Here is a 22,597-nt window from a genome sequence, read left to right on the forward strand (position 1 = left end):
TCATGTGAGAGACCTGGATTAAATCTTCTAAATGTTTCTTAAATAAAAAATCTAGCAATTTCATCATGGTGCTCGGTTCATAATGTGAGCTCAATAAACATTCATTTAAAAAAGAAAAAGAAAAATCATATTAGTTTAGTGAAACTTATGAGCAATAAACAGATCTTGGGTTTTTGGAGAAATTTTCTCTATTACCAGAAAATAAAAGACATTGTACACTAAGATAAATTGCATATTCTTCATCTATTTCACCTGTCCAAATTGAAGATAATTTTTTAAAAATTGTACTTACTTCTTATTTGTGAAGCAGAGGGAGCATCTGTCTATCAGTTCACTCTCCACATGCCTGCAATGCCCCCTAGCTGGGGCCAAACCTGGGTGTCAGGAACTCAATCCAGATCTCCTGAGTGGTAGGAGATCTCTCACTTGAGCTACTACCATGGTGCTCAGTGTGTACGTTAGCAGGAAGCTGGAACCAGGAGCTGAACTGAGAAGTGAATCTGGCTACTCCAATATGAGATGTGGATGTCTTAACTACTAGAGCAAACTCCTGCCCCTCTAGATACTTGCTTGCAGATGAAACAGTTTGACTGTGAAAGAAGGGTAGGAAAAAAAGTTAATTCTCTTTCCCCTTCCTCCAAAATCTACCTTCATCTTCTGCATCATGATGTAAAAAGTAGGGCACCTGCCAGGAGCTTGTTAGAAATTTAGAACCTTCCAGATGAACCCAGACCCATGGCATGAGAAGCTACTTTTTAACAAGGCTCAGAGGGGATTCATACACACACTCAAACACTCGAATCGAGGAGACAGACACAAGGGACAGATGGAGGGATGGCAGGATTGGGGGTGGGGTGGTAATATGGTGCTGCGTTACGTTGGAGGCACAGTATTTCAGTTATCAGGCCCCACTATGCTAGCTCCTCTGCAAAGAGGAGTCACAGAGGATGGACTTGAGCTTTTGAAATGTCTTTTTTATCCTCTATACCTGTGGCTACTTGTCTTACTCCTGGCACCTGTTTTAATAGAATGTGATGCTAACGAGGTAGTAATTCTCAACTACTGCTGAGACATTCGGAGATGATAGTCGTTGTCACCCTAAAGATAAAACTCCTCATTTTTTTCACCATGTAAAAAAATGCAGATTGGGGAAAACTATGTTCTTTTATTTTGGCTCAGTTTCTCATTGGGGCCACATGTAGCTGAGCAAAGCCAAATGAGACTGACCCCAAAAACATGGTCTAGCTAGACAACACAACAGAATAACAGTCAGGCTGGGACCAGAATTCCAGAAATTCTAGCTCGGACTTATGTGATGCTGACAGCTAAAAAGTCAATTTTTTTTGGTCTTGTGGCACATTTCCGCACTACATAACCAGATTTCTGGGTCACTTTCATACATGGAAAAAACACTGCATTGTGACGTGGGCAATCCAGCTTTGTTCCAAAATGTGTGCCCCTTTCATGCTTCAGTTTCAACGTCTTACAAAGAGCCATGTGTGACAGCTTTCGAGACCACCCTGGTCCTTCCACCTGCCCTCCTGCTTTCCCCCCCAGAGTGTTCAGATATGTAACAGTGAGCTAAGCAAAAACAAAGTGTTCTGTGACTGCAGCTGTTCCAGTGTGTGGGTCCTCACAGTGCATTCCTCTTGCCCTAGATTTGGTGGATTCTTAAGCCTTACATTTAATAACTTTCTGATAAAAGATTTTTGTTGTTGTTCAACTAAAACAAGGACATTGTGAATACTTCTCTAAATGAACAATCTATTTTATCTCAATTATAGATTTCTGCTGTGATAAAAGTCATGTTCTGGGGCCGGCGTTGTGGCTTAGCTGGTTAAGCCACAGCCTGCAGCACCAGCATCCCGTATGGGCTCTGGTTCCATTCCCTGCTACTCTACTTCCAATCCAGCTCCCTGCTGATACACCTGGGAAAAACAGCAGGGGATGGCCCAAGTGCTTGGGTTCCCCCACTCACATGAGAAACCCAGAAGAAGCTCCTGGCTTCAGATTGGCCCAGTTCCAGCCATGTGGCCATTTGAGGAGTGAACCAGTGGATGGAAGACCTTTCTGTCTCTCCCTCTGTCTGTAACTCTACCTTTCAAATAAAATATCTTTTAAAAATGTCATATTCTGAGAGAATTCAGTCATTGTGTCAATTTGGTGGTAAATAGATATTGAGATCATGCAATGAAATCATCTGCATAGGTAACCATCTACATGTAGGAAGACTAGCTGAAGTCTTGACTATTTCACAAAACATACACATACACACACACGATACAGATAACATATTCCTCTAATATCTTCCATCACATATTATCTCTGATATTAAGGATGACTTGAGACTCAGTGAAGTCACAAATGACTCCTTTTAACATAATAGCTAACAATGTTCTCCTTACTCCTAGTAATAGCAAGTTTCTTTATAAATTGGGTCTCAGTTGCCTTGTCTGAGACACAATAGCTTAATAACACGTATTTCCTATATTTGAACATGTGAATTAAACAAGGTAGTGCACATAAAACACAATACCTGGCAATTGGAAAGTATGCTATTAATATTACCTTTGCTATCATTATTATCTTTAACTTCTCAGACTGTAATGCTGGTGATATTCAAGTGCCTTCAACAATTAATGAATGATTAAATGTATAAACATTCATATATCAAGCTCTACCTATGAAGGGGCTACTAGCATTTTGACACACATATAAAAATAGCCACAACTCAGTGCTTCCACTCAATTTCTGAGAACACAAAGAACTCATGGCTGTAACGAGTTCCTTTGTCGTTGTTTCTTTCTGATTTAGTCTTGAGGTCTTTCTCTGCAGAGTAACCACAAACCAAAAAGACAGTCATGCTTTAGGAGAGCCCTCACTGGGGAAAGCTACATTTGAATTCAATTAAGAAATGATGAGAAAGTAAAACCAAATGCACGACTCACAGGACTCGGAGAGGTTAGCGTTGCCAACTGCTGCCTGCAGGAAGCCTGGAGGCCATGAGGAACTCAACTACAGGTGGGGAGTGAGAGGAAGCAGACCCTCACATCTAGCCTTTCTTAAAGACCATGGCTGGGGCAGGCATTTTGCTCAGCTGTTAACAGTTACACTTGGAATGCCCGTATCCCAAACCAGAGGGCCTGGCTTGAGTCTCAGCTGTTCCTCCTTATCCAGCCTCCTGCTAAAGTGCACCCTGGGAGGCAGCAGTGCTGGTCCAAGTCCTTGGGTTCCTGCTTCCCATGTGGGAGACTCAGTTGGGGTTCTGGGTTCCTGACTTCAGCCTGGCCCAGCCCTGGCTCTTGCAGACATTTCGGAAGAGAACCAGTGGATGAGAGCTCACTTTTCAACTGTCTCTCTCCCCTGGAAGTGAAAGGAAGATAAATAGATAGTTATTTAGACAGAGAAGGCCCATGGGCATTATGCTTTAGGGAAACTACAGGGACTGTGAATCTTCTGACTTAAAACAGGCATGAAGAGAGTCTTATTTATATGACTCTGGTGTTGACCACTAACTTCCACCACCATCAGCAACTGTGGGCGCACTGACTTCTCAGGAGTGAGATGAGCAACAAGTAAGCTATCTTTTAAAGGAGGACAAGAATTGACTGGATGAAAGGTGATAGGAAACAACTGGGATATAAAAATATTAAATAATACTTTAAAATACATTTGAAGGCAGGAACTATACTGAACTAATTTATGACAATTATCCTTGTAGTATGTTAACCTGATTGACTCCTAATTTAATTCTCATCTCGGTGTCTTGGCAATTAGCCAAGGCCCCAACCAATCAATCACAGTAAATTTTTTTTTTTCATTTTCTCTTAAATATATCTAAATCCTCAAGGTTTCCATATTGGTCAGACCCCTGAAAAACCAACAGCAGAGGCCCAGCAGCTTGAGCAGCAGGAAGGGCAGCAGCAGCAGCCAGACAACCCAGCATCCCAAAGGCTCTCCTTGCGCTTCAGCCCACAGGTGCCCTCCCAGCTGCACAAGATGCCCAGGAGGAAGATCAACTTGGCTGAAGGGGAAGGGGTGGAAGAATTCAATGAGAAATTAGCAAGACTGTTGGGTAAACCTGCTCCCATTTAATTAGAAATGAAACCAAATAGGCAGCATGGAAGATATCCCATAAGGGTGTTGGTTCATGTCCTGGCTGCTCCACTTCTGATGCAGTCATGCTAAAAGCAGTCATGAGAAAAGCAGCAGAAGAGGGCCCAAGTGCTTGGGGCTCCACCACTCTCAGGGGAGATCTGGAGGAAGCTCCTGGCTCCTGGTTTGGCCTGGCATAGCCATCTGGGGAGTGAATCACTAGATGGAAGATCTCTTTCTCTCCTTCCCTCTCTGTAACTCAGACTTTCAAATAAATGAATCTTAAAGATAATCACAATACATGGTTTTTCAGATTTTCAGCATCTGCACTGGAAATGATCTACTGTGGGGAGCAACTGAGACTAGACTAAGTTACTGGAATTAAGACTTATTCTATGCATCTGCTCTCCCACAATACGGCGCTGGGGAGGAGTAAACTTCTACGCAGCTGCCTCTCGCCAATTTGACTGATAAGCTGCAGGAGCTGATCCTGCTCCTGATTGGAGGAGAGCAGCATGCTCGGCGTGTGGGCAGCAGAGTTGGGATTGGTGGAAGAGGACTATAAAGGAGGAGAGAGAGACAACATGCACCAGGAACATCTGAAGGAACACCTGAGTAGCTCCCGAGAGAGCCGGCCGGCGGTGTGCCGCTCCTCCGCGGAAGCAGGGAAAGTGGCAGGGGGAGCCGCCCCTCCACGGAGGTGGAGGGGTCGGCAGCCAACCCGGGAAGGACCAGCAGTAAACCCGGGAAGGACTGAGCAGACAAAAGAACAGCGCAGGGTCCTGTGTCATTTCTCCGCGAATGGGGGAGCGACAATCTACCAATTGAAACACCTGGGCACTGATTCTCAACACCAGTGAAATCTCAATTTTTAAAAAAAGCAGATTGCATTCATTTATTATTTACTCCACTCACACGCACAAGTATCCAACTTGATTTCTGCTGTTCTGACTTCACCTCTCAGAATCCACTAGTGGGTCCTTTTTTGCATATTCCTACTCAAGCGTTTCCCACCCCTAATCCTATAGAAATAGAAAAGTCCTTCTTCCTTCACATTAGCATATCTGAATTCAAAACCACTGCAGTGCACTTCAAGTTCCTCTTGCAGCATGAGGACTACAGTGAAGTCTGCATTCATTCAGATCTTACTACCTGTAAGGGTAAAAACTTAACTTTTGTTTTGCCAAACAAAAACCATGTGGCTTGGCAATCTTTATCCAGTGGCTTGCTGCCTGTCAAAACTCTGAACCTATTTACCCATTCATGAAATTCATTTAATAAGGTCTACCCAAATAAGTGTCACTGTGGGAAGTAAATGAGATAATGAATAAATAGGACTTAAATAGCACTTTTGTAAAATAAATATTTTCATGTTTTGTTGCCCTTGTGATATAAATTATTGTTTAAACATTTTGCTTTATTAAAAATTTTATATAGGTCTTAGCTTCCTCTTGAGCAACAGAGATGATATCATTCATTTCTTATATTGGGGTACATGGCAGAATTTTAATCGTTTGCTTGAAGAATCTAAGTGCTCTATTTACCATAAATAAAAGTATAGGTTTTTTTTCCAAACCAATGATTCGTCTTCTGAAATCTACATTATAATGTATTAATGAAGCCCTGCTCATCTGATACTAGTTTCTCTAAGGATTCAATGTCTACTGTCAAGAAAAGAAGACCTCCAAATCAATTGCACATGTGTTTATAAAGCAATTAGGTACCCATTACATAGCTGTCACTGTCCTAGATACTAGGAATAAACAGTGATTGAGATGTGAAGCTTATGCTCCAGCCGGTAAGAAATAAACATCATCTATATGGAAGAAAAGATTTTGAGGTAGCCTGAAAAAGGTTTTATTGGCTAATCCCGACCAATCAAAAAGAACAAGTGCTGAAGATGGCAGAATGTGTTGCACACGCCCCCTGCTGTTCACTGGCTGGGGAGACTTTTTGCTTGCTCCAAGTGTATGATATTCATGGAGGCAGCAGTATGAACAGTGGAGGGTAAAGCTATTCTAAGAGAAGTAAAGATGTGGTTCAGACTTTTCTACCCTTTTTCTTTGCCCAGATTCAGCTTCTATCCACAAACACCCATAACCATGCCATTGGTAAGGAGAGAAGTGGATTCCAAAGCTGAGTGCCTGCTTCTGACGGGAGCCACTTGGCTGGGAACAGAGGAGAGCAGGGATCAGGAGGGGAGGAGGGGCCTCTTGTGAGGAGTGGGAACAGTCCTGGAGCCAGTTTCAGTGCTGACTCCGCAGTCCCAACTGAAGATCGTGCTCAAACTCACACTAAAGTGTGGCTTTCTCTCCTCTGAAACAAGGAAGTGTCACCAGGAACTCCACTCTCAGTCTCCTCTCTCATGTAGACAATTTGTAAATGGAGTGAAGTGTGCCATTCCTAGTAAACAAATCAGGATACAGTCACAGGGCCAATAAGGCTGCTGGCCTCGGCAAACAGTGGGTCTCCTGGTCGTGTCCCCTTGCATCCTTGGTAAGGCTCTTCATCGGGGCCTCTCGTCCATATACAGGGTCTGCAACCTCCATGGCTCAGGCCGCTCTCCATGTGCCCTCAGCCTGTGTTCAAGCAGCCGTGCAGCAGTGTCTGTAACCTTCCTTGGGTTTTCATCCATGACTGTTTGGATTCCTGATATGGAAATCCAAGCCATTTCTTCTTCTGGATGTTGCTGGGTCACACATGTGATGGTTTCTGCCTATTGTAGCTCCAGGACCACCTCCTGGGCTCTCCTCAAGCCCCCTTTTGATCTGTTTTGGTGCCTCCTTTCCCTCTATGGGAACCCCACTGCACCAATCCATCCTCCACCTCCAGAGATGAGCATTGATTCACTCACCTCTTGCTTGTCTGCCACAAGTACACTCCAGGTGAGTCTACTAAAAGTTGCTTATATCTCCATGCAAGTGAAAATACTTAAATCAACAAGACCCATGTTCTCTTTTAAAAATATACTGTGGATTCCTAGATGGTCTTGCTCCTAGTTTGTTTCCTTTGTGTCCATTCTTTCTGTCAAAGGCTTCTAAAATACAATCAAACATATGCTGTGTTGAATGTAAACCGCTCCTGTCACATCGTTCCTGTAGAATCAGAGCCCAACTTCTCACCATGGTCACCAGGACCAAGTGTCTTGGTTTCTCTGCATTAGGATTTGTCTCCTCAGGGTCTTCTGCTCTCTCACTTAGATCCAGCCACACAGCTTTGTTTTGCCTCTCCTCTAATCTGCCACAATCATTTTCATGTGGGCTTTTGCCTTTGCCTAGAATGCCAGTCTCCTGAGTTTTGCTTGATTCCACAACCTTCCTTTAACTTTTCCTATAGCTCTTATCTCAACTTCACCCGTTCCATGATTATTTACCTTTTTTTAATTTTCTTCCCATCTAGAAAGTTGGCTTCATACACAGAGAGACCTTCCTTTGACCCCTCCTGTGACTTCAGTGCCTAAAATACTACTAGGCATACAATAAATGCTCAATATATATTTGGGGATATAATTAATCAATGGTAACTCCTGGGTGAGAAACATAGCAATAAATAGTAGTATTCATTGGTCTGATATGCATGTTACACCAGGTACATCCTATGAATTTTACATGCATTATCAGTTAATCTCACCAGTAGCTCCATGAGATTGGTCTTATGAGAGTTTCCCATCTGTGAAGAGAAACACTGGGTATTCTGACCTCACGGCCTAAACTAGATGATACATAGATTACATTGTACAGGCCATTATATATAAAATCTGTCCAAATTGTCTTGTTCCTTGATGGATGTTTCTGATATGCTACATATTGAAGTTTGGAAGGTGCTTACTGTTTGGAGCCAGATCTTTGTTTTCCACACGTTTTGGCCATTAGGATGCTATTTAACTCTGGGCAAGTCTCTAAATGCATTTGCCCTTTGGTTTTTCCATTGACAAAAAGATGAGCAGTTTGGGCTCCAGAAATTGCTGTGAAGGGGGTAGGAGGTAATTACGCATAGTGTGTAGCTTCAGGTAGCAATGTTCACAGAAGGTGCTTCATAAATGGTGGTTGGTGTGTGGAGGGGGATGTTGGAAGTGCCGACAGTGCTGTAACTGCTGCTGATGCAAGGTGCTTAGCACAGGGTGTAGCTTCTCTACCTGCATGAGTTCAGACATAAATGGCAAGGCTTGGTGAGCTGCCAGGACAGGGCAGACAGGAGGCTATAGAATAGGGCATAGAGGAGTCTTATGAAAAGTCAAACACCTAACACAGGATGACAGCTACCACTGAGGATGAATGAATCCCAACTCCCAAGGAACCAACCTCCTCTGGTAGCTCTTAGGTGGCCAGGTGAATGGAGCGAGATTTCAGTTTGGGGAAAGAATGAGTCAAGAGCCTGCTCTTGTTTTGGAGAAAGAAAACAGAAAATGAAGACTCACAAGGTGCATGACATGATAATGGTGATCAGATTTGTCTGCTGGCCAGAATGGGATGTTGAGGATAGAGGAAAAGGAATGCAAGTAATAATAATAAATAAATAAAATAGACTTGCCACTGGAGTTGCAGAAAGAAGCTGAGGAATCGTGCAATAAGAGTACTAAGTAAGTTAATGATGGTGCCCTAATCATGTGGCAGGAACATTAAATGTACTTATCCATAGACAAGATTGTGCTTGCAACAACCCTACAAAGTGACTCATTTATAAAAGTATCCCCACAGTTCAGATGGGAAGCCCACAAACACAAAATCCATGAGTAATGCAAGGTCATTCCATTTGCAAGTAGTCACCATGAGACTCCATTAAGTATGGAAATCTAAGATTATCCTGAAAAAATCATGGAGAAGACGCTGTGGAGCAGGGAGCCCATCAAAGGCCCAACAGGAAGCATTGGCGAGGTGTCATGAAGGATGGGGACGTCTAAATCTTTTGTTTTAAATAAAATTTTAAGAGAAACCAATCACATTGACAGCTCATTCATTAAAATAAAATTTGATGGTGATGCTATTCTTCAAAGCATATTTACATATTTGAGCAGCAGCAGTATCATGAAACGCCACTATCTGAGCACAGGCGCTCGCTGTATTCACAACCACAGATGTTAGAGCACTTTGCTTGAACTTTGTCTTATTCTCTCCAATAAGTCTCATCCATGGGGTCGGTGCTGTGGCCAGCAGGTAAAGCTGCTGCCTGCAGTGCCAGCATCCCATATGGGCACCGGTTCGAATCCCAGCTGCTCCGTTTCTGATCCAGCTCTCTGCTATGGCCTGGGAAACAGAAGATGGTCCAAGTGCTTGGGCTCCTGCATCTGCGTGGGAGACCTGGAGAAGCTCCTGGCACCTGGCGTTGGATTGGGCCAGCTCCAGCCATTGAGGCCAACTGGGAAGTGAGCCAGTGAATGGAAGACCTCTCTCTCTGCCTCTCCTTCTCTCTCTAACTCTGACTTTCAAATAATTACATAAATTATTTTTTTAAAAAAAGGCTCATCCTTTTTTTTTAAATTTTTTTTGTTATTTTTTGACAGGCAGAGTGGACAGTGAGAGAGAAAGAGAGAAAGGTCTTCCTTTTTGCCATTGGTTCACCCTCCAATGGCTGCTGCGGCCGGCACACTGCGGCTGGCGCACCGCACTGATCGGAAGCCAGGAGCCAGGTACTTATCCTGGTCTCCCATGGGGTGCAGGGCCCAAGGACTTGGGCCATCCTCCACTGCAATTCCGGGCCATAGCAGAGAGCTGGCCTGGAAGGGGGGCAACCGGGACAGAATCCGGTGCCCGACCGGGACTAGAACCCGGTGTGCCGGCGCCGCTAGGTGGAGGATTAGCCTATTGAGCCGCAGCGAGCAACTTAATGTTATCCCTCTTAATATTTTTTTTGTTTGTTTGTTCTACTTAATACTTTGGTTGAATACTGTAATCAATACACAGTTATTCTTAAGTGCTGAAACTTAACTGAAAAGTGATCGCTGTTACATATAAGAGTGGGAATAAGAGAGGGAAGAGATGTGCAATTCGGGACATGCTCAAGCTGACTTACCTCAAACGGTAGAGTTAGAAACATACCAGGGGATTCCAATTCAATCCCATCAAGGTGGCATGTACCAATGCCATCTCACTAGTCCCAGTGATCAATTTCTGTTCACAATTGATAATAATGATAGGTCTAAGAGTCAAAGGGATCACATAAACAAGAATAGTGTCTGCAAATACTAGCTGATAGAATCAAAAAGGGAGAGAATGATCCAACACGGGAAGTGAGATACACAGCAGACCCATAGAATGGCAGATGTCCTAAACAGCACTCTGGCCTCAGAATCAGCCCTTTAGGCACGTGGATCTGGCTGAAAAGCCCATGAGAGTATTTCAGGCATGGGGAAAAAAAAAAGACCTAAATGAAAGATCTCCGCGGGTGAGATCCCAGTGGAAAGAACAGGTCATCAAAGAAGGAGGTACCTTTCTCTGAAGGGAGGAGAGAACTTCCAATTTGACCATGGCCTTGTCTAAATATGATCAGAGTCGGTGAACTCAGGGGGCTTCCATAGCCTTGGCAGCTCATGACAAGAGCCTAGGGTGATTACTGATGCCATAAACAAGAGTGTCAATTTGCTAAGTCAACAACAGGAGTCACTGTGCACTTACTCCTCATGTAGGATTTCTGTCCTTAGTGTGCTGTACATTGAGATTTAATGCTATAACTAGTACTCAAACAGTATTTTTCACTTTGTGTTTCTGTGTGGGTGCAAACTGTTGAAATCTTTACTTAATGTATGCTAAACTGATCTTCTGCATATAAAGAGAATCAAAAATGAATCTTGATGTGAATGGAAGAGGAGAGGGAGTGGGAAAGGGGAGGGTTACGGGTGGGAGGGATGTTATGGGGGGTAAGCCATTGTAATCTATAAGCTGTACTTTGGAAATTTATATTCATTAAATAAAAGTTTTAAAAAAAAAGGCTCATCCACAGATAATATAACAGAAACTGCATCTATCTCATTATACGTATTTTCATTTAAGATTATTTTATTTTTATGTTCAATGATTTTCAAAATTTGAAATTGTGGCAATATATAATTGTAATTTAATCTGAAAGAAAAAAATGTTAATGCTTAGAGCCTTATGTTCATAGAATATATTAAATAAGAATACATTAAACAAGAATTCATTAAATATATTAAATACAAATATTTTTGTAGAGGTTATGATAGTAATCAGTAAAATATTTTATAATACTAGCTTTTTGGAGCAAGTAGAATAGAAATATGAATGAGAAAAAATAAAATTATGACTGCTAACAAAAAAGAGCTTAAGGGCTGGCATTGTGGCACACTGGGTTAATGCCAGCATCCCATATTGGAGTTCAAGTTTAAGTCCCAGTTGCACCTTTTGAAAGCAGCATCAGATGGCCCAACTGCTTGGATCACTACCCCAAAGTGGGAGACCTGGATGGAGTTCCTGGTTCCTGGTTCAGCCTTGACCCCACCCTAGCTATTGAAACCGTCTGAGGAGTGAACTGGTCTCTCAGTCTTTCCGAGTTTTTTTCTGCCTTTCAAATAAATAAATAAATCTTTAAAAATAAAAATAGCAAATACTATAACTACACAAATGATTTAATTCTCACAATTAGTATGAGATAGAATTATAATTTCAATTTTGGAAAAAAGTAACAATTTGTCAAGAGGGATTAATTAATGTTTCCAGGCTGTATCACTTCTAAGTGGAGAAGCTGGGGTGGTTACTTGAAGTAGAGCTTGAGATTCATTCCAGAATAAAAACAAATTGCATGTAGCTGGTTTGCAGACTTGTGAGTGCATAACCCAAGGACACACAGGCATACATTCATGCATATAAAAACATCACTGGGCCCCACTAAATGTGCCAGGGACCACTTGGGCAGCATCTCCTTCTTATTTTTTTTTCCTGAGGCGTATTTTTCCTCCCCAGGAGACAAACTATCAATCAATATCAAATCACAGCATTCAACAACTGCTGGTTCACATCAACTCAGAAGGTACTTTAAATATCTATTTTCTCTGACTCACTGTGAGGTAGCAGAGAGGTGGAGGTGAATACAAATTACCCTACCAAAGTCAGGATAAATAAAAATTAAGGCCTGTAACTTTTGATTCCTGTATGGAGTTACAGGAATAACATGAGAAGAAGACCTAAGAAAGTAGCAAATTCCTTTTTTTTTTTTTTTACAGAGAATCAGTTTAGTATGCATTAAGTAAAGTACTAAACTGATTCTCTGTAAAAAAAAAAAAAAAAAAAAAAAAAAAGAAAAAAAGAAAAGAAAAGAAACTATCAACTCCCAACTTGACTCTCACTGGGATTAAACATGACAATAGGTCTGATCTGATTTCATCATCATTAAAAAAAATCATCTATTATTTTTCACTTTATGTTTCTGTGTGGGAGCAAACTGTTGAAATCCTTACTTAATGTATACTAAGCTGATCTTCTGTATATTAAGATAATCGAAAATGAATCTTGATGTGAATGGAAGGGGAGAGGGAGTGGGAAAGGGGAGGGTTGTGGGTGGGAGGGACGGTATGGGGGGGAAGCCATAGTAATCCATTATTCGTACTTTGGAAACTTATATTCATTAAATAAAAGTTAAAAAAAAAAAAAGAAACATACCAGGGGATTCCAATTCAATCCCATCAAGGTGGCATGTACCAATGCCATCTCACTAGTCCAACTGATCAATTTCTGTTCACAATTGATCATAATGATAGGACTAAGAACCAAAGGGATCACATAAACAAGAATAGTGTCTGCAAATACTAGCTGATAGAATCAAAAAGGGAGAGAATGATCCAACATGGGAAGTGAGATACACAGCAGACCCATAGAATGGCAGATGTCCTAAACAGCACTCTGGCCTCAGAATCAGCCCTTAAGGCATGCGGATCCGGCTGAAAAGCCCATGAGAGTATTTCAGGCATGGAAAGCCAAGACACTCTGGGGGAAAAAAAAAAAAACTAAATGAAAGATCTCCACGAGTGAGATCCCAGTGGAAAGAAAGGGTCATCAAAGAAGGAGGTACTTTTCTCTGAAGGGAGGAAAGAACTTCCACTTTGACCATGGCCTTGTCTAAATATGATCAGAGTCGGTGAACTCAAAAGGCTTCCATAGCCTTGGCAGCTCATGACAAGAGCCTAGGGTGATTACTGATGCCATAAACAAGTGTGTCAATTTGTTAAGTCAACAACAGGAGTCACTGTGCACTTACTCCTCATGTAGGATCTCTGTCCTTAGTGTGCTGTACATTGAGATTTAATGCTATAACTAGTACTCAAACAGTATTTTTCACTTTATGTTTCTGTGTGGGAGCAAACTGTTGAAATCTTTACTTAATGTATGCTAAACTGATCTTCTGTATATAAAGAGAATTGAAAATGAATCTTGATGTGAATGGAAGGGGAGAGGGAGTGGGAAAGGGGAGGGTTGTGGGTGGGAGGGACGTTATCGGGGGGGAAGCCATTGTAATCCATAAGATGTACTTTGGAAATTTATATTCATTAAATAAAAGTTAAAAAAAATGAAAAAAAAAAAGAAAGTAGCAAATTCCTTTCATCTCCTGGGCCCAGGGTCATATGAAAATTGAAGGACTTTTAGAGAAACAATACGGATGACTTTTATTTTATCAAACTCATACATCTATTTTTGCCTTGTTCCAATCATTCCGATTTCATCAAATTTGGTTCACATTTCTTTTATGAATAATTCAATGGAAAAGAAGCCACTTAAGGAATAGAAACTCACCCTGTTTTTGTACTTGGGGGTTGAGAGGTAACCTATCACAGAATAAACAGTCTCCATGTGTTTGTTGGAATCTCATTCGTTAATAGCACTTCATGTAAGTAACACTCAGGCATGGAACATAATCACCCTGGGAAATACACAACTGAAGCTATGTGGAAAGTAGTATTTTATGAGGTGAATAGACAAGGACATTCAAGTCAATAGAAGGAAGACAGTAGTTTTCTTTAAATCTTGGAGCCAGTGTTTCCAATGCTCCACACCTGTGCACCATTAAGGTACTATCATTATAAACCATGCAAACCAGAGGTCCTCAGGAAAAACAATTCATTGACCATGATGTTCAGCAATGGGCAAGCATGTAGAATTTGTTGTGATTTGATTTTGCAAAGGGGCCGGTATCCTTCTCAAAGTTGGGCAGGGACAATTCCTAAGAACAAAACCATTTTCAATAGTGATCTACAGCTATGTCATCCTGCCCAGAATTCAGTGAGTATCAATACACCTCTCATGAAATAAACATTTGTCTGCTTATCTCCTTGTCTGCACATAAGCTCTCAAACAGGCTCAACTAGGCTGCAAAGGAACGCAGAACGTCTCTGTTGACCTCACCCAGCAGAAAGATGTGGGAAACTCATCCTTTACATAAAAAATTTCACTTAGGTTGGAACTGTGGTGTAGTGGGTTAAGCCCCTGCCTCTGGCACCAGCATCCCATATGGGTGACAGTTTGAGTCCCACCTGTTCCACTTTGGTCCAGCTCTTTCCTGAAGTACCGGAAAATGCAGTGGAAGATGGCTCAGGTGCTTGGGTCCCTGCACCCATGTGGGAGACCTGGAGAAAGCTCCTGGCTCCTGGCTCCTGGCTTCAGATCAACACAGCTCCGGCCACTGTGGTCATCTGCGGAGTGAACCAGCGGATGGAAGACCTTTCTCTGTCTGTTCTTCTAACTCTGTATCTCACATAAATAAATAAATCTTTAAAAAATTTCACTTATAAGAAACGAAAGCATTGGAAATACATCGAAATTATAAGAAATACACAAAATTATTTTAGAACAAAAGTTAAATTGAAATATAAGCAAAGAGGACACTGAGAAGTAATAAGGTAATTCGGAGTAGAGAATCCTCAGGTTGGGAGAGCTATTGAGATCATTTCTAAGTTTTGTTCTTTCTTTAGTCTCTACTCACAATATTACAGATTGAAAGCCCAGAGGTAGAATAAAGCTGCGATAGCCCTGTCATCCAAATGTGTTAACAGAATTATGTGCTAACCTGTGGCTTCCTTCCCCTCACTTTTACAAAGGTATTACCTTGGTAAGTTATTACCTGTTCTGCTGATGGTAGGTGCCTCACCTGGATCACTGGCATTGAACCTGATGTAGAATACTGCTAAAAGACCCCTTTCAGTTCTAGCGAGATATCACAGTCTAGAAAATGGAGACATGAACTTATGGAACACTCCTCAGAAGATGCATTCTCCCTCAACACTTTACGGGGACTTACATAGAGAACTAAGGCACAGAGCAATTTAAAAACTTTCTCAAAATAGGACAGTGCATGTGGATTCAAATCCAGGAAGTGTGGATTCAAATCTAGGAAGTGTGGCTCCAGAGCTTATACAGCCCTAAACTATAACTTCTCCTCAGTGCAGACACAGCATACTCTGCATGGATTGATATACAATACTAGGAAGAAAACATATGTCTTTGCTTGCATACATAAAAAATATCTTGAAAATATACACAGAAAACTGATGACATTGGCTGTCTCAAAGGTTGAGACTGGATGAATGAGGGCTACTGGTTCTTGAAGGAGAATTTTATGAAAGTGCTTCAAAAAATTCATGGAAAAGAGAATTGAAATATTGGCACTGGGCATTTGGTGTAGCTGTTAAGAAATTATATTGAATGTCTGGGTTTTAGTCCTGGCTCCACTTCTAATGCCAACTTCCTGCTAATCCATACCCTGGGTAGCAGCAGGTGATAGTTTAAGTACTTCCCTATGTGGGAAACTCAGATTGAGTTTCTGCATCCTGGCTTCAGTCTGGCTCATCCCCAGCTGTTATGAACATTTGGGAAGTTAATCAGTAGATGAAAAATCTGTCTGTTTCTATCCCATTTCTGTCTCTCTTTCAAGTACAACAAATATAAAAACATTTTTTGTGCAAATAATTTTGAAATCCATGGATAGTTTTCTTCACAATATTCAATTTCCAACAATTTTTTGAAAACCACTTATACATGTGAATCCTTCTGGAATTCTAAAATTTTGAAATAACTAGATAGGTACTTTTTACAAAAATAGATAAAGCTTATGATAGTAGAATTCAGCAGATTCTATCATGTAGACAAGGAATTCAACTCTACATTAAAGAGAAAAACCAAAGACATTCTTAGGGGAATTCAACATGTTTTATTTTGTCAGACAAATGATTTCAATGTCCAATTAAATTTTAGTGGGTTAACTACGTTTTGTTTGCTTTCTTACAGAGAATGAACATTCACCGTGATGACAGTTTCATCATGCTATTCACAAACCTACACTTGGGGGAAAAAAAGTGCATTTCTAGGAAATTTTATCTACAAATACAAATGGAAAAACATATCAAGTTGTGGAATCATCAAATTACATAAAATAAAACCAATCAATCACCAATATTCAATATACATTGATTATTTTGAGAAAGAAAATTTTCTTTATATTTGGCAGAGTTATGTTCAAAAACAACTTCCATAGTTTTGAAAGAAAAGTAATAAAGGTATATACAGTTTAATACCAGTCAAAATAGAGGACATTAAATAGCACAAACAATATTATAAGACAAAATACCTTATTGTCTATCAGTTTGGGTTGACATGAATCAGCAGGGGGAATCGTGACTCTAAAACAATGACTTTTAACTCTGTACACAGTATAGATTGATCAGAAGCACAGAAGATGATTTTGGCTTTACATGGACACACCTTTCTGTCTGTGCATCCTGGGGAAAAGAAGCTTAATTACACCTTGTAAGCAGACAAAACATTTTTATAATAAACTGCTTTAGAGAAAAGTTTAGAATCATACACACTTGGGACAATAGACTTCTAGTTGTTTGCTGTTATTTTGTTCATTTTAATTGCTGTTTTTTCCACCTCAGAATATCATGATTTATCATCATTTAAATTATAAATTATATTCTTAAATTCTGAACAGTAAGCACAGTGACTTTCAAAATCATTTTAGCTCTTGAAGTCTTTCATTGAATTTTTCAAAAAGGTAGTGTATCTACCTTGATGATCTTTTGCATGATTGTTCCTTTCACATAAAATTTTAATACTAGATTATACATAGGAATTTTTTGGAATTTCTGTTTTCAACTGGAAATATGAAAATGTCTTAAAAACAAAACAAAAGCCCAAAATTTGTGTTTTTGAAGGAAATATAAGAACATGAGGAAATTTCTCACATTTTCCCTATCTAATTTTTAACTTGGAGAAAATGACTTCAGTATTAAAATACTCTAATAAAATTATCCAAACATACTAATTAGAAGATAATTATTTTATTCATCATGAAACTTTCCACACTGACCAGTGAACATATGTGGCAATATTCATTTTAAAAGAATGTTTGAAAAGAAAAAACAATATAAACATAAGAATATTTTAATATATTTTTCTTATATTATTGTTTCCTTTCAGATGAAACGAGCAACTCCCCACCACAAGCAAATGCTTATAAAAAATAAAATGCTGCCTTAAAAATTAGTATGATGTGTGAGCTTGGTTTTCTAAAAAGTGAAAATGAATCACTGAACTTGACTACAAATTTGAAAACGAGCCACATTTGTTAGAAATTCCTCATAATAAACTTGAATTTTCTACTTTGATTTTGTTTCTTTTCTCCTTTTTGAAGGTCTCCTCCCTTATAGAGGAGCTTAGTACTTCAAAACTCTTTTTCTTCTTACATTGACCAATTTGCCACACAGACTAGAAAATCAGACACAATATAGTAAGCAATTAAATAGTGTATGATTTTATATAAGTCTAGAATAACTTAAATAACTTCCCCCCAAAAGTGCTTTTGTTTAGAAGATGACAATCTAACAAGATAAGTCCAACTGCTTCACTGATATAAATAACTCCTACCAGTGATCTTTATAGTGTATGTTACCCATTCTATTTTCTTGAAACATGGGAACAAAGATCAATGACAGATATCAGTAACTGACAACTTTTAAATCTTAAAGCAACAACACATATATCACTGGGATCATAGCAAGCCATCATTTTTCTCTATGAATCATTCATGTTTCTGTACAACACTCAAATGCCCTGTGCCCTGTCATTTATATTTTCTATCAGCCATGCTGTTGCACCCATTTTTATATGACTTTTACTATGTGAAAACTGTGAATCTGGAATTTGTTCTCATCTATAAAATTACTGAACATTGGAACTCTGGACTTCCAGAGCAGGGAAGAAATACCCCAGGGTGATGCCTCTCCTTCAACCGAGGGATGCAATCATTCTACGTTTGTAACCGCCATAAGGATTTTGAAGGGTGAATAAGGATATAAATAAAATCTGGGTTGAGTTAAATACTTATATGCACCATGAAGACCATGACAAGTCTAGTGCTAGTCAATATCATACAAGAAAACGCATGCTCATTTCAGTTCATGTAAAACTCACTTGAGGAGTGAATCATTACCTAAGTTCAGTGATTTCTCATGGGTAAAGCACAAGATTCTTTGTTCAAAATGTGATCGTTGAAGACAGAGCATTTGTTATTGGATGCTTAACCTCCCCGTAAGAAACGATTAGGACTCTGGCAACTGATTCCTCCTGTTCCTACTTTTCCGGCTGTTGATCAGGGCCTTTAACTTGCCGTAGTCCCCTCTCATCCTCTGTGACTCCTCGCCCTGGTAGTGTTGCTGCCGAGTGTCTTTGCAGTACTGATTTATCATCTGCATTTCCGAGTGGCTGAAAGCCCCCATGATGTCCTTGGGGTGGAAGGGCAGGGCCCTCACAGAGCTGGCCCAGGTCCATGGGGACCATTTGTCCGTCACAACAGCCACCATTTCTGAATCTAAAACTTTGAAGTTGATCTTGGCTATGGTCTGCTTGAAGCTGTTTTCTGTTGCAATGCAGTGATACAGTCCTTGGTCAGAATCTTGAACAGAGCGGATCAGGAGTCCTTGGGAGGTGGCTATGATGCGTTCATTCAGCTTAACCTAAGAGAGAAACACAGTAAAGTCTCCAAACTATATTTTCTAAAATGATATAACACATACAGAATATTGCTGGTATTCACAAACTCAGCAAGATCATTGAGCACAAATTAGTTTCCTTCTCAGTGGATAGAGATGTTTGGCCACTTCCATTGATTCCTTCTAATTAATTAATTAGAAAAGCAGGGCAATGGGGAGGGAGGCATGTGTGTCTATCTCTATCTATCTATCTATTTAGATACAAAGAAAATCTTACATCCACTGATTCACTCCCCAAATGGCCAAAACAGCCAGGTCTGGTCATGCCATAGCCGAGTCAGGACCTCCATCTGGTCTCCCATGTGGGTGTCAGGGGCCAAGTAGTTGGGCCATCATCTGCTGCCTTCCCAGATGCATTAGCAGAGAGCTGGATCAGAAGCAACACAGCAGGGACAATCATGTTCCAATATGGAATGTCAGTACTGCCAAGTGGCAGTTTAACCTGCTGTATCAGGTATATATATGTATATGTATAAATGCTGGCCCCTCCATTATTTTTATTATTTTTTTGTTATATGTTGTTATTTGTTTTTTGCATGGTCTGAGATTCAGTCACAGGGATAGTGCAAGTGAAGGTATTGCCTTTTAGGCAAAAAAGAGTTTAAAATGCATCCCCTTTGATAAAAGCAGTTTCAATAGAGAGACAAAGAATTTTTGTTACTCTTGGAATCTGAGTCACAGCCAACACATATCGTTGAAATTCACAGGCAATTTAAACTGTCTGTCTCACCCTGGAGTTCTTTTATGTTTTTAGAAAATGACTCACTGACTTGTAAAAAATGTGAAACACTACTAAGGGGTTGAATTTTATCTTTTTTTCAATGAGTGAGTATTCTAAAATTTAAAAAAACACATGCGCTATGCAGAGTTTTAAACACTGAGAATATTTTCTCATTTTCCCACATGAAAACATAAAGCAAAATGACATTGTCTTATAAGTCTTTTATGTGGTTTCACTTCCCAAGGAAAGGTAATAAAAAGCAATGAGATAATATTTAATTACTGTGCAGGTTTACACTTGTAAAATGACCATTTGCTAGTCATCAGCTAAATGTTTGAAATCCAATTTCCGTATAGTTCAAGCATTTTGTATTGCCAACATAGAGACAAAAACCTAAGTGACAAAAAGCTCTGGGACATGTATACTCTAAAAGACTCCTTTCTTAGAGGAAAAAAGAAATTTTACCAAAATAAAAACGAATAATACATGTGAAATATTTTGGTAAATGATAAAGTTCTGTGCATATAGATATTTCATCATTATTGACTCCAGGTCAAATATTTTAAGAAATTTTTTATTGGAGAGACAGAGATGGCAGAGAAAGACAAAGAAAGAAAGAAAGAGAAAGAGAAAGGGAGAGCTTCTATCTACTGGCTCACTTCCCAAGTGCCTGCCATGTGAGGGGCTTGGCCAGGCCCAAAGCCAGGAGCAGCAACCCAATCACCTGGGCCACTACCACGACCTTCCAGAGTCTGCATTGACAGGGAGCTTGATCAGGGCCTGAACCTGAGAACAGATCCCAGATATTATGAGATACCTGCAGTGGCCAGGGCTGGGAGAGGCTGAAGCTGGGAGCCAGAAACTCAGTCTCATTCTCCTGTGTGGGTAGCAAGGCCCCCAGTCACTGGGGCTATCACCTCCTAGGGTTGCTATGAGCAGGAAGCTGGAATCAGGAGCTGAGGCCAGGTACCCGGGTACCCCAGTATGAGACACAGGCATCTTTAATGGTGTCTTAACCACTAAGCTAAATGCCTACTCCCTCAAAGATTGTTTTTGATTAAAAAAAAAAAAAAACTGAGAAGCACAAAAAGCTAAGCTAGTATTGAAAGCCAAATGATAGAACAGAATTAGAAAATAGAAAACTCACTAGGACAAAATGAAGAAACCAAGTTTTGACATTAATCTTCTTACGTTTAAGTGTACCTTAACAATAATTTACAGAAGGAGTAAATGCATTCAGAAATTAAAGAAATGAAAGATTTTTCAATCTGTGCATAATTGGAAAGAGTTTTTTGAGTCCAGTTTAATATCCATAAGGTACGTCCATAATATTTGGTATAGCCATTTCATTTCCAGGAATTTATTTAGAAAATATACTCTTACAAATATGCCAGTTTGTACACATTGGGTATGCTTTGAGATTTGTTTATTTATTTGAAAGGCAGAGTTTCAAAGAGAGAAGGAGAGGATAAAGGGAGAGAGGAAGAGAGGAGGAGAGGGAGAGAGGAGGAGAGAGAGTGAGTTCTTAACACCCACTGGTTCGCTCCCCAAATGTCTAGTACAGCCTGGGCTAGGCCAGGCTGAAGCCAGGAGCCTGCAACTCCATCCAAGTCTCCCATATGGGTGAAAGGAACCCAAGCACTCAAGCCACCTTCACTGCTTTCCTAGATGCAAGAGCAGGGAGCTGGATTGGAAGTGCAACAGCTGGGACATATCCACCTCTCATATGAGATGCCAGTGTTGCAGATAGCAGCTTAACCCGCTGTGCCAGAACACTAGCTTCTGATAAGAAAAACAAGAAATAACTTAATAAGGAGGGCCTTTAAAAACTACAAGATGCATTCACACAGAGGAATAGCATGCAGCCAATAAAACGGAGGTAGCTGATTTGTACTGGTATTAAAGACTGTGTGTGAGTGTTTGTGTGTGAAACACACATACACAGAGGGAGAGAGAGATAATTTATAAAGCATATTTGGAGGAATATATAATGATAGAATACATAACTCTTAGAAACCTTATAGTCTAAGTGGGAATAAGTACTAAAGGAGAAGAAGGGTTTTAGTTCTCACTTTATGCTACTGGCATTTTATATCATGAGGTTTTGCCACTTATCTTACTTTTTAAAAAAATGCTCAATTTTTAAACATCAGTAATGTGAACAATGGATATGTTTGCCTGAAGCAGTAAGAAAGAATCAAGAAAAAAATTAATAAAACAGTAATAGCTTTTTAAAATTAAATTAATTCTACTTAATTTGTGAACAGAATACATTTTCATGACTGTGGTAGAATTAATTGTATCGTATTGTTAAATTATTATATCCTTATGTTTTTGAGATGGGAAGAAAAATCAAGATAGTAACAGCTCTGTCTCCACAGTGTTCCGTAATTAAGCACTGCAAACATCACAACAAAGATTAAATGTAAAACATATATTTAAATTTCTTTTACATTTAAAATTTTATTATTAATTTCTATGGTATGTATTCAAGCCTATAATAATTATTTACTTTAATTTTAAATAATGGGAATTACTCACACATTCACTTGTATATTGTTTTATTACATTTTTTACTGACTAAAAGAAAATATTTTATCCATATTAGGTAATTCTTGGTTAACAACCAGTTATTCAACTCATATGCAAGCATATAGACGTTTTATGGAAGGATTAATCATTTATAGTCTCATGTTCATGACCTAGCCACAGTCATCACCAGCACACATTATGACTTGCACCCCATGTTATTTTGCAAAGCACATCCAGTCAATCAATTAAAAATTAATTAA

The 22,597-nt window shown here is 39.8% G+C and overlaps 1 protein-coding gene across 5 annotated transcripts in view; it reads right to left on the reverse strand.

Moving 5' to 3' along the window:
* Nucleotides 1-16,222: 16,222 nt before the first annotated feature.
* Nucleotides 16,223-22,597, reverse strand: part of SEMA3C (semaphorin 3C) — a 185,313-nt gene continuing 178,938 nt past the window's right edge. For all 5 annotated transcript variants that reach the window (XM_017342732.4, XM_089328514.1, XM_008258295.5 and 2 more), the window contains exon 18: nucleotides 16,223-19,048. In XM_017342732.4, the coding sequence (XP_017198221.1) occupies nucleotides 18,635-19,048 (414 nt within the window). In that variant the 3' untranslated portion in view covers nucleotides 16,223-18,634. The remainder of the gene's footprint in view (nucleotides 19,049-22,597) is intronic.

This window comes from Oryctolagus cuniculus, chromosome 3, assembly GCF_051225735.1.
Source record: "Oryctolagus cuniculus isolate XC-2025 breed Fujian yellow rabbit chromosome 3, ASM5122573v1, whole genome shotgun sequence".
In the NCBI taxonomy this organism is placed as follows: Eukaryota; Metazoa; Chordata; class Mammalia; order Lagomorpha; family Leporidae; genus Oryctolagus; species Oryctolagus cuniculus.